Source organism: Chiroxiphia lanceolata, chromosome 6 (assembly GCF_009829145.1).
Source record: "Chiroxiphia lanceolata isolate bChiLan1 chromosome 6, bChiLan1.pri, whole genome shotgun sequence".
NCBI lineage: Eukaryota > Metazoa > Chordata > Aves > Passeriformes > Pipridae > Chiroxiphia > Chiroxiphia lanceolata.
In genome coordinates, this window is record NC_045642.1 from 4,844,233 (window position 1) to 4,857,608 (window position 13,376).

The following is a 13,376-nucleotide window of genomic DNA, read 5'->3' on the forward strand; positions in this document are numbered from 1 at the left end:
TTGACTACCTGGCATGTGGCAAGGACATGCTACAGACTGGTTTACAAAACCAGGCCAAATCTTTCTGAAATGGGCTGTATTTATATCAGCACTTACACATGGCATCAGTTCTCTCCTTATTTCCCTGCTCAAAATTTCAAGTAAACCTAAGAAATCAGACAATGACCACACCACTACATAATTTGCACTAGTCCCATGTTATATACACAGAATACATCAAATTTAAAGGCCAAGAACAGTCAGCTTATGAAAATAAAGTTTACACTTTGAAATAAAACTAGGTACTACACTGTTTTGCCCTAATACACACAGAGAAATAAATAACTTGTGATCAAAGGGAAAAAAGGAAACTACAGTAAGTTTTTCAAGCTCTGTCCTACATTTCAGTCTGTAATTACATTAACACACAATTCCCAGTTTTCCAATTTGTTTGTTACCACATAGCAAGACTGAGCACAGGAAATTCTATTTCTTGCAACCCTTCAGAGAAAAACAGATAAATAATAGCAACAAATTTATTTCATACCAATCAATACCTGTTTCCTTAGACATCATTAATGTAAAGGGGTATTTTTCTATGGACATGAAAAATAATTATTAATTTAGCAGAGATATTTGAAAGAAACTGCAAAAGGAACATAAGATTATGACACTCTACCAGACAACATGCATTTAAAATGTGAGAAATGAAGATCTCAGTGGTTTTGCCATCCTGATTACACTAAAATCATGCTTTTTTCCACCTTAAATACTTTCTAGCACATGAAACAGGTTTATGTTATTCACAAATGACAAATATAATATGTTTCTGTCCCTTTTGCTTCTATTAAGTAACGTGATAAAAATAGAACAAGTCATTTCACGCCGCCGACAGTTTTGCATATTTTTTTCTTTGATTTACTGCTTTTTCTTGTTTCTGCTCTTATCTGTCTCAAAATGATTTCCCTCAACCTGGGAAGAATTCTGCAGGCATTTGATTGATGAAAATCAAAATTACTAAACAGTTCCCCAACCCAAAATAAGTAAGTAAACAAATAGAATATTCATTGGGCTGGCCAGCATTTAATAGCAACACTCACAGCTGAAAAACCAAGATTGCTGACCTCAATCACTCTGATCTAATTAAAGAAAACAAGTTAGAAAAGCAGTTCTATCACAAACCAACTCATATCCTTGTGTTTTGAAATACCTGTTCTGCTTATTCTACGACAAAATACGTTTCCTAAGATGTTTACAGTCACAATGCCAATTAAAAAATATATTTTACTCATAGCTGAAAAATATTTTATTTAAGAGCGATTTCCCTATGTGGAATATATATAGCCTATCATATTAGCAGATTTTCAATATTATAAATATAAAAAAAATCCATGTGAAAGCACAAACAAACCATCACATACACATATCTCTGCATAATTATAGAGGAATACAGGAACTCTGACTTGAAGCCTAGCAACAGTATCCAAGTATTAGTTACTCTGCTAATCAACTACCAAAAACTCACACACAAGCTCAATGTGTTTCATTTTTCTAAAGCAAACAAAAAATAAAACAAAAGAATCCTATTGCTTTTAGCTCCAGAGCTGCTGAAGGACAAGATGCACAATACAAAACAAACCTTGTTCACTTGAAGAAGAACAACCCATGTCATTTAATCCATGTGAAAATTCATCTCATCACAAAGGACCAAGGCAAAAGAGAGCTTTAAAAATAGGTTATCCAAGCCAAAGGATTATCAGCTTGCAACATACTTAATAACTGCCTATCTGTATCTAATGAAAGCTTCAATATTCTTACATATACGATTGGGTTCTGTACCTCCATCCTATAGAAGCCATAGTAAATTCTGTATAGCAAATGCTTCCTAAATCTGCTGTGCTCATTTACTCACAGACAGCTGCAGGCCGGATGAAAACAATCAGGGATTAACTTTTCTATTCATCACATCTTTTAATCCATTACTTTCTCTTAGTTTGCAATAAATGAACATATAAAGTTAAATAAATTATAAATGTGCTATAGCTAGTTAAAAAAGTAGTTTAAAAGGGACATTATTATTATTATTATTTTTAATGATGTGTAACTGCTGTACTTTACATCAGTATATGTAAGGTATTACTCAGAGCAGAAAGGATGATGCAACAATAGTCACTGAGATACAATAAACTTCTGTGTTCCGAAGACTTCCAAAATAAGTAATAATTAAAACAAGCTACTTTGATGTTGTTATTATTCCTCAAAAAACTAATTTGGGGGGGATGATGAATTGAAGTAATCTGAGAAGCTGTGCTAAGCATTTCATTCTGATTGTAAAACAAGCTTCTAAGTACCTTATGGTAATAGGGTTTCTTGCTTTATGAAAAAATACTATTGTAATTTGTTTCAAATAGGATTACTTTTTACGTGATATGGCAATTTTCATTCACCTTTCAAACAGCTGCTGAGAAAACAAAAGGGATTCCTTCATAAAGACATGAACACAATTAAATCTGGATCTCGTTTTTAGTTTTTTACTGGTATCCTTTTACCCCCTCCTTTGACTCATTTATCTTTTATCTTTGTTTTACACAACTGCATCATCCCTGTCTGAAATAAGACTAACTTAAACTTTCCTGTTAGTAACAGCAAGGTGGTTTTTATCGTACTAAACCACAGGAATCCCTTGTAAGGCTTTTTTTTTCCTCCGTTTGTTTTTGAAAATGGCAGCTGAGTGAAAAAAAAATACGCTTATCTGTGCTAAACGCTGTTCATGCCACAGTTTCAACAAACTGGTCACCCAGACTGCCTGGGATGGGAAGAGGGACTGGCAATGGAGATGGTGGGAAAAGGAGCATGGTGAGAAAGAAGTGACCTGCTCAGAGAAGGAAGAGGATGTGTGAGAGACTACACAGCTTGGAACTTCCTGAGGGAAAGGTCAAAAATTTTTAACAGGTTGGAGTAACTACCAGATTTTTATGCTGATACTGTGGCTAAAAGGAAGCAGGTTCTGTAAAGCTCCAGTTTGATGAGAGACACAAGGGCTTACACCCAAAGAGGAATTTAACTGCTCAGTGCAACCCTGCCTGGACGTTTTTGTACTGATCAGACTGATGAGAAGAGTTCATGGGTTTGGGTTCCAGGTTCGGGTTCCCCCTTTCCACAGACTGTCCCTCATTTCATCATGAGCTTCCTCTGTGAAATTATCCCAGAGACAGATTGCTGCACCCACCCAGCATGAGGATGTGAAAGGAATGAAGCTTTCTTCAGACTGAAGCAACAACTGGGAAGGGAGGAGGAGAGGAGGGAGAACATCGAACATCTCAGAGAAAATCCACCAGCTCTGACCCCTAAATCAGAAACTTCACTTGAAAATCTTCTGTTTTTCTGTTTTGGATACAACCCTTAATTCATTTTGCTTCTACAAAGGGAAGCAGGCAGCCTTCATCTTTCTGACTAGACATGTTTTCTCACATTGGCCCTAAGTAGATGCTTTTATCTGGTGAGATCTGAGTGAAATAACCAAAAAGATCCCTCTCTTACAGTCAAATGTCACATTATTCCATGGGTCATTATTTTATCTTTTTTGGCTCTAAAAGAAGCATTTTTCCATTTTTTTTCTTTTACAGAACTGTGAATTCTTATGATTATGCAAAGAAACTTATTTTATATATGCCTAATTTTCAGAATTTGTACACATCTGTCCAATATAAGTTAATTCAGTTTACAATTAAATTAAAAGAATCTCTGTGGGATTTGATCTGCAGAACAAAGATTTAGTGGCTCTACTGTAAATTAAGATTTTCTACTGCTAGAGGATACCCTGGTCATTCTCTACCTGAATTGCTTCTCCATCATCTTCAACAAGAGGGACAGCCTTAGCACCACAGTTTTGGCACAGATTCAGGCAAAAGGGGTGAAAAAAAACAAAATAAATTAAAAACAGCTCCCTTTTAGACATGTAATTCAGCCTCTTCCACAGGCAGTGCCACCCTCCTGCCTCAAGAAGGCTGAGCTGCAACCTCTGCTACAACCAGAGCAGCTCGTTCACCCCAAGGCACAGGACCAGGAATCACACTGCTGTCAGATCCCTGGAACTGCAGTTTTGGCAACATTACTGGAAAGCAGCTTTGTGACTGCTGACAAACTGGGAGACACCCACACAATACCTTCTGCAATCAAAGTACAAGCAACTTCCTACAGCAGCAGTTTGGGACACAAAATTATCTAAGAGTAATGTTAATTAGCACATGTCAAAACAGATGGACACGAGGAGTGTAGCTCCTCAGAGATTTCAAGTAAATATTGTTTCTCATATTTTCAATACTCTAGTTTGAGAAATGTAAAATTTTTTTCTGTCACCAGATAAAACCTGTTCTTGAAACTATTAAGTCCAGCCTCCAATCACTACCACCAATAAAACAGTCACATGCTTAAGACATCCAGGTACGGAGGCAGCTTACTTTTGAAAAAAAATATTATTGCCACTTCTATTACTTTGTTGTGTATTATGCTTGCATTTAAAAAACATCTATGGCTAAAGCTACTGTGTACAAGGATCACTAAAAGTTAAAAGATTATGTCAGAACTTTTCCAAGAGCAAAGTGGAATTTTGCCCAATGAATCAAGAGCAACGTGGAGTTTTCTGCAAACCCTCATTCCATTGAATGCTATTGGGAATAATCAAGAATATCATTGACAAGCTGACTGTGAAATGATTGAACAGCTCATTATCTACAACTGTAAACTTCCACAGACAAGAGACCCCCCACTAAAAAGCTGCACATATGTCAAAGCATTTCCCACAGTTGTAGCTTATCATTCAATGAGTCTAAAATAATTACAAAATACAAAGTGATTACAGTTATTAAATGAGCCTAAAATAATAACAATAAGGTTTAATTAACTGGTTGGATATCAAAATTCAGTATCTAACCAAAAATGCACTTTCTGAGATGAATGATGAAATGTTTCTCAAGTGACTTGAGTTTGATCTCCTTGGGATACTCCTCAAGCTCTTTGCTATTCCTTCCCCCTCTGTTGCCTCTAAGGAGGTACATTACTCAAATGATATATGTTGGAATACATCCAAAACCATATGGATATAGTGGATAACCGGAAAAGTATGATAAGCTAAAGCCAGCTGTGAGATGAAAAGCTGACATCATTCTGCACATTCATCATCACACCAGCTCTCCGGTTTTCTGCTCGAGATTTTGGTTCTTTGATTTACTTTTTTTTTTAACTGGAAGACATTCTAAAAATAGACATTTTGATGATTTCACTTTTTTTTTTTTTACAGTGGTAAATCTTAAAGGAAAAATGTCAGCTAACTTAAATTAGGTGGGAGGAAATAACTTAATATTTAATCTTAAAGACAAATCTACTGATTTAAATAGTTATACTCAATCCACCACCATCTTGCAAAGAAATGCAGGTCAATCATGGAAGTACCAATATTTCTACTTTTCAGTGGAAAAGTGAAGGCGTCAGGAAAATTGGAGACTATCAAGAACTAACAGGTCAGAAATTAAGGAACATTTGAGTCTAAACAACTATTTCCTTTCATTTAAACATCTTCACAGAGTCATAAAAGCATTAGCCATATGCAAATACAAACAACAATAAACCTATTAGGAATAACTGATTGGTTTTAGTTAATTTTTACAGATTATTAATAAATCCAGAAGGATGAAGAATTCTTATATGGCAAGAAACTATCCCAGGGAAAAAAACCTTTCAAACTCACTATGAAATTTATGTAGAAATTATGACTTTGACGCAATGTGTCCTCAGTTTTCTGAATTAGCTGAAAGTATCACAGAGCTACAAGAATTCACATTACCACATAAAAATTTTGATTATATCCCTGTAGACCATATGCAACCAGGAAAGGGAATGGAAAGCAGTCCTTAATCCAGAGCAATTTTTAATCTTAAATTCATATGAGTTGGCCTAATTCTCCATATAAATTAAATACTATCAAGTTGCATATTTGCATCACAGAGTTAAACCAGAGCAGACTACACGGACCCTCCTCATTGAAAAGAAATGCCCTTTTTGTTCAACTTCAGGATGTTTCTGTGGAGCTTAATTTACTTGAATAAAAGCATTTTAAATCATTTTTATGAAACTGTATTAGGAATCACTTTTATCAAACTTGTTTTATTTTAATGGTGAATCTCTCTATGTAAAAAATCTTAAGAGCCTTAAGGTTTTTCAGTGAGGGGCCTTTAATGCCTGTCACTACCCTTCAGCCAGCGCCACACACAAACTCCCATGACAGGAAATGTTTCATGGATATCAAGAATGGATTCTGCCACATATTTATTTATTTGTAGGGAATCACCTTTCTCCATCTTCTTCTGACCAATTATTCCTACTGAAAGCTGATTTTGGGCAATGACAAAACAGCCTGCAGAGCCTATCTGGCTCATCCAGGTATGTGGATGTGTATTTAATATGTTATAACTGATTTATACTTAAAAGCATCTACCATTCTTATGCATTACCTACCAAATTTTCATTTTCAGAGCATATTTTGAAAACATTTCAGCTTTTTCCCCCACCTTCATTTTTTTTTAGAAAGTTACTTTTAAAACCTCCCTGAAATTGTATTGTCATCAGCCTGTAGTCAAATCTCACATAGAACCAGATTTAACATCTTTGCAAAATCCTGGCTTAAACATGTGGAGCTTATTTGCAGTGTCTGTTAATATTTTGCTTACAATATCAGCTTCCCTGTGATTCTTGATATATTCAGCAAGCTCAAAATTTCAGCTATTATAGCCACCTAAAGGATTGCAAAATAGGTACAATTAATATATTGCCATCACTTGTTAAGAAGGAAAACAAACATGTTATAGTATAGGAAAAAAACATCATGCAAATATATTTTCATTTCACAAAGTGGAGTAACTCTGTATTGCTTCTATTCTGCAACAAAATTGAGAAATTATATCTTAATCTATTTGTAAGAGCACTGCCAGTCCCCCAGCTCCCCATTTCCTAGGATTGCTGTGATGGTGGAAGGCTCAGGAGGCTGCTGGAAGAGCTGCTGCTTTTCATGTTGTGGTAGTCAAACCCAGCAGTGAACATTAAACACAGCATCCCCAAACTCTGGGAGCTGTATGGACGTATGGGGAATGCTACAGGAGCAGGCTTGGAGAGACACACTGAAGATATTATTTCCCTTTAACTGCTCCTTCCTCACCACTTACCTGAACAATAAAAACAGGAGCTAAAATGGAAAGCACATGAGACAACTAGGGAAGAAAGACCAAGAACTACATGTACTTAGGTATCAGTAAGACACAAAAAAAAGACTGAGAGAAACTGGTAGTCATGCATGGGTTTAGGGTTTAAATCAAAACAAATTAAATTCTAAAATCACAATTTTCTTTTTCATTTATTTCCTGGTGGTTGAACACAGATGTGTAACAATATATTTGGAATTCCCATATAAATGCACTTAAAAGAGAAACATGTCCACTGGGTGATTTGGTTATGCAATTGGTGTCTCCTCACATTTCTTCTCCTATTTTTAATCTGAATATTGTCTTTTCTGGCCCCATTTTGCAGCTATCAGATGCTGTCCCTCTATTGGGGGGTTTCCCTGGTATATGTACAAGGTATTGTTGGGCTCACCTTTCCCATAGAAGCTTCTGCATTTGCAGGGTGCAGGTAAAAAAAAAGATATTAAAAAAAGCCTGCTTTGGGATTTTCCGGGATACAGGGCTATTGTCAGACATGAGAAATTAATGAAAGCTCAAGGAAATTCCTGAGCTGGTACCAAGAAAGATTTTCTGCTGGTTTGTGCCTCTCCACAAATCTCAGGGATGAAGAATCATGCAAAAAAACCCCTAAATGCTGGAATGGTCTTAGGGAGGTTTATGAAATACAGTTAATGTTATATCTTTCTAATGTAACAAGCATTAGATCTTATTTCTGCACATCAGCACAGGAAATTGAATGGCAAATTTTATTTACTAGCAATCAAAACAAACTAATGTGGAAAATCCTGAACAATGGAGATTTTACACACAAGCAACAAGCTACAGGAAGAAAAACCTTAACTATTATGTCAATAAGATTTTTCAAACTTGCTTTAAATTATAGGCTAAGAGCAGGCTTAAATCAGGAGTCATGACCATTTCATCCACTTCACCTAAAAATCAAAGAATTACACATAGAAATATATGCACTTCTGTCATAGGTATGAAAAGAGATGTTGGAATTTTTTCCCTTGAGTCTCATTGTTTTCCTGCTTCCCACCCCCCATCTGTTTCTTCCAGGATGGGGGAGTCAGGGAGGGGGGTGGAGTCAGGGAGGGGGTGGCGATAGAGCGGAGCCGCACACGCTGGGCAGCGCAGGAGCGGGGGAAGGGGGAGGTTCCCTGCGAGCGCAGTTGTGAGAGTCACGACTGGAGAGTCTTTTGTTCGGAGGTTTTTGGTTTGGTTGGGCCGACCAGACAGAGTAGGGAGGGGGGGGGCTGGTTTCGGCCGCCTCCTTTTCTTTTCCTGAGAGGAAGTTTTTTTTCCCACGGGATACCTCGCAGAGAACGACTGAGAGAGAGAGAGAGAGAGAGAGACTGACCCATTTCAGAGGGGGGAGACCCAGAAGGGAAGTCACAGCCAGCAGAAGTGGCCCCAGTGCAGAGGAAGAAGTATAAAGCCGAGTCAATATGCCCAGTTAACAAGGACAGGGAACCAGGGCCTTCACAGCCAGTGGAGGACCCAGAGCCGGAGATCATTCCCAAATCCCTGTCATATGACCAGCTCTGCAATATATGGAATGATGTTACTTGACGCCAAGACAAGCCTGTTTTGACCTGGCTGATTGTGGAACCTTATGGGTGAGGGCTTGCCACTTGATAGCAACGAAGCAAGGTATTTAGGATCCCTGGCCCAGGATGTGGGTATCAAGCAAGCATTCATGAGAGAGTCAAAGCCCCTTTCTCTCTGGGAGTGACTTCTAACAGGTGTGAGAGAGAAGTTTGTTTACAGAGGCTTCCTGCAGCAGCACCATTATGAGATGGCCTGGAAGACCATGGAGAAAGGTATCCAATGCCTGAGAGGAATTGGCACTGTTAGAGACACTTTTTGACAAGAATGGGCAACCCAGCCACAACCCCGATGACATCAGGTGTATATCACAGATGTGGTGGAGCCTTTCACAGGTACGGCTACCTGTATATACCACTTTCTTGGCATCACTGCACTTTGAGGAAACAGAGTGGGCTCTGTAATGAATAAACTCAGGATGTACAACAGCATGTCACACACAGGCCCATATCTCCACTATAGAGACAATGGTAAGAGTCTCAAGGCACTGACTACAGAAGTACAAGATGAACAGAAGAAATTTAGAGAGGAGATGAAGGAAACGGCTTCCACGTGGCACCAGTGCGAACCAGAGCCTCTGAAGTCAGAGCCAGATGTTCCCCAGTTAGAGAGAGCGGAAGACCCACAAACCAAGATGTGGTATTTCCTAGTCCATCACGGAGAAGACATGAGACAGTGGGACAGGAAACTACCCGTGCCCTAGCAGCCCAAGGACAAGAGCTGAAGGAGAGAGAAAAAGGGAAGCCCATGAGAGTAAGTGCAGTACCGGTATCTCATGGACAAGGATCTGACTGGCTAGTATCCAACTGTATTCACAGGGAAAAGAGCCGTGATGGTCCCAGCCAAGACCAATGTTAGAGGGGCCCTGACTCTAGCCACGGAGATGCACAGGAGAACTGTGTTTATTGGACTGTATGGATCCAATGGCCTGGCACGTCCAGACTCACAAGAATACCAAGCTTTGGTTGATACTGGTGCTCAATGCACGTTAATGCCCTCAGGACATGTGGGACCAGAGACTATTTCCATTTCTGGGTGACAGGAGTCTGTGACAGGGTCTCAGGAGTTGACAGTGTTGGAAGCTGAGGTGAGCTTGACCGGGAAGGACTGGAAGATGATCAGTGTCTGGTCCAGATGTTCCATGTATCCTGGGCATTGACTACCTCAGGAACAGATATTTCAAAGACCCCAAGGGACATAGATGGGTTTTGGACTAGCTGCTGTGGAGGCAGAGGTGGCTAAGCAGTTGAATTCGTTACCGGGCCTCTCAGAGAACCCTTCTGCTGTGAGATTGTTGAAGGTTGAGGAACAGCAAGTGCCAACTGCCACCACAATAGTGCATTGTCGGCAGTACCAAACGAACTGAGACTCTGTGATCCCCATCCATAAGATGATCCGTGAGCTGGAGAGCCAAGGGATGGTCCGCAAGACCCACTCACCCTTCAACAGCCCCATCTGGCGTGTGCGTAAGTCTGATGGAGAATGGAGATTGACTGTGGACTATCGTGGCCTGAATGAAGCCACCCTGCTGCTGAGTGCTGCTGTTCCAGACATGTTGGAGCTCCAGTAGGAGCTGGAGTTCAAGGCAGCGAGGTGGTACGCCACTATTGACATTGCAAATTAGCAGCAGAGTGTAGGCCACAGTTTGCTTTCACTGGAGGGTTGCAGTACACCTGGAACAACTGCCCCAGGGGTGGAAACATAGGCCCACCATGTGCCATGGACTGATCCAGGCTGCACTAGAGAAGGGTGGAGCTTCAGAACACCTGCAGTACATTGACAACATCATCATATGGGGGGACAGATCAGAGGAGGTTTTCTGAGAAAGGAAAGAAAAACATCCAGATTCTCCTGGGAGCTGGTTTTGCCATCAAAAAGGGTAAGGTCAAAGGACCTGCCCGAGAGATCCAGTTCCTGGGGGTGAAGTGGCAAGATGGACGTCATCAGATCCCAACAGAAGTCTTTGATAAGATCACAGCAATGGCCCCACCGACCAGCAAGAAGGAAACACAAGCTTGTCTGGGTGCCATAGGTTTCTGGAGGATGCACATCCCTGAGTACAACCAAATTGAAAGCCCTCTCTATCTGGTAACCTGCAAGAAGAATGATTTCCATTGGGGTCCTGAACAGCAGGCAAGCATTTGAACAGATCAAGCAGGAGACTGCCCATGCTGTAGCCCTTGGGCCAGTCAGGACAGGACCAGATGTGAAGAATGTACTCTAGTCCTGCATCTGGGGATAAAGGTCTTTCCTGGGCCTCTGGCAAAAGGTGCCTGGCAAGACCCAAGGCCATCCACTTGATTCTGGAGCCAAAGCTACAGAGGAACTGAAGCCAACTACACTCCAACAGAGAAGGAGATCCTAGCAGCTTATGAAGGAGTACAAACCGCCTCCGAGGTGACTGGCACAGAAGAACAGCTCCTCCTGGCACTCGATTACTGGTGCTGAGCTGGATGTTCAAGGGAAAGGCGCCCTCTACACATCATTGCCACTGATGCTACGTGGAGTAAGTGGATTGCTTTGATCACGCAGCGCGCCCGTATTGGAATCCGAATCACCCTGGGATCCTAGAAGTCATCACAAACTGGCGAGAAGGTGAGAATTTTGGGTCTAGCAGATGAAGAAGAAGGAGAGCAGGTGGTATGATGGGCTGAGGAAGCCCAGCATACAATCAACTACCAGAAGAAGAACACACTATGCCCTCTTTACTAATGGTTCCTGTCGCATTGTAGGGAGAAATGGTAAATGGAAAGCAGCTGTATGGAGCCCCACATGACAGTTGCAGAAGCTACTGAAGGAGAAGGAGAACGAGCCAATTCGCAGAGCTCAAAGCTGTCCAGTTGGCATTGGACATTGCTGAACGGGAGAAGTGGCCAAGCTTTACCTCTACACTGGCTCGTGGATGGTGGCCAATGCTCTGTGGGGGTGGTTGGATAGATGGAAGAAGGTCAATTGGAAATGCAGGGGGAAACCCATCTGGGCCGCTGATACATGGCAAGACATTGCTACCCAGATAGAGAAGCTGATTGTAAGAGTCCACCATGTAGATGCCCACGTGCCCAAAAATCGAGCCAATGAGGGCATCGCAACAATGAACAGGCAGACCAAGCTGCACAGTCGGGTGTCACAGGTGGATCTGGACTGGTAGCACAAAGGAGAGTTGTTCCTAGCACAGTGGGCCCATGATTGCCTCAGGCCATCAGGCCAGAGAGGGCCCACCTATAGATGGACCCCTCGGTGGTGGACTTAACCATGGACACTATTTCCCAGATTATCCATGACTGTGAGACCTGTGCTGCCGTTAAACAGGCTAAGAGGACTGAGCCCCAGTGGTATGGTGGACGTGGAGTAAGTTATAGATACAGGAGGCCTGGCAGGTTGATTACATCACACTGCCACAAACCGCCAAGGTAAGCGCTATGTGCTCACCGTGGTGGAAGCCACCACAGAGGCTGGAGACACATCTAGTGCCCCACACCACTGCCAGAAATACCATCCTGGGCTTGAAAAGCAAGTCCTGTGGTGACACGGCACCCAGAGCGAACTGAGTCAGATAATGGGGACCCATTCATTATCTGACCCAGCTTAGTTACCACCTGGGCAAAGGAGCATGGCATTGAGTGGGTGTATCACATTCCCATACCATGCAGCAGCTGTGGGGAAGGTTGAACAGGTGTAATGAACTGTTGAAAGCCACCTGAAGGTGTTGAGTGGAGGGACTTTCAAGCACTGTGATCAGCACCTAGCAAAGGCTACATGGTTAGTCAACAGCAGAGCCTCCGTCAATTGAGCCAGCCCTGCCCAATCAGAGTCCCTTCACACCACAGATGGAGACAAAGTCTCAGTAATTCACTTGAGAGGTATGTAGGTAAAACAGTTTGGATTAATCCTGCCTCGAGCAAAGGCAAACCATTTGTGGCATTATTTTTACTCAAGGATCAGGTAGCACGTGGTGGGTGATACAGGAAGGTGGAGAAACATGGTATATACCTCAAGGGGACCTCATTTTTGGGTGAATTTCCCATAACACTGTGCCTGTATTGTATGTAAATATCTGTAATATGTATACATTTGGGGTAATGTATGTATGTATATGGTTGGAAAGTTTGAATCTGATATAGCATATTAGTATGGGAAAAAATTCAGGGGTGGATGATGTCATAGGTTTGAAAAGAGATGTTGGAATTTTTTCCTAGTGTCTCATTTTTTTCCTGCTTCCCACCCCCCACCCCCCACCTGTTTCTTCCGGGATGGGGGAGAGTCAGAGAGGGGTGGGTGATGGAGCAGAGATGCATGCGCTAGGCAACATGGGAGTGGGGGAAGCGGAGGTCCCCTGGGAGCTGGGAGCGCAGTTGTTAGGGCACGGCTGGAGAGTCCTTTGTTCAGAGGTTTTTGGTTTGGTTGGCCGACCAGACGGGGGGGGGGGGGAAGAAGGACCAAGTTTCGGCCGCCTCCTTTTCTTTTCCTGAGAGGAAGTGGTTTTCTTTGCCACGGGACACCTTGGGAGAATGACTGAGAGAGACGACCATCTCAGAGAGAGGTATTCTGCCTTCGGAA

At 41.6% G+C, this 13,376-nt stretch overlaps 1 protein-coding gene across 1 annotated transcript in view; it reads right to left on the bottom strand.

Annotated features, from left to right (window-relative positions):
- Positions 1-13,376, bottom strand: part of SHANK2 (SH3 and multiple ankyrin repeat domains 2) — a 336,358-nt gene that overhangs the window by 247,693 nt on the left and 75,289 nt on the right. The window contains 2 exon segments of the mRNA XM_032692371.1: positions 6,705-6,754; positions 6,757-6,769. Of these exon segments, the coding sequence (XP_032548262.1) occupies positions 6,705-6,754; positions 6,757-6,769 (63 nt within the window).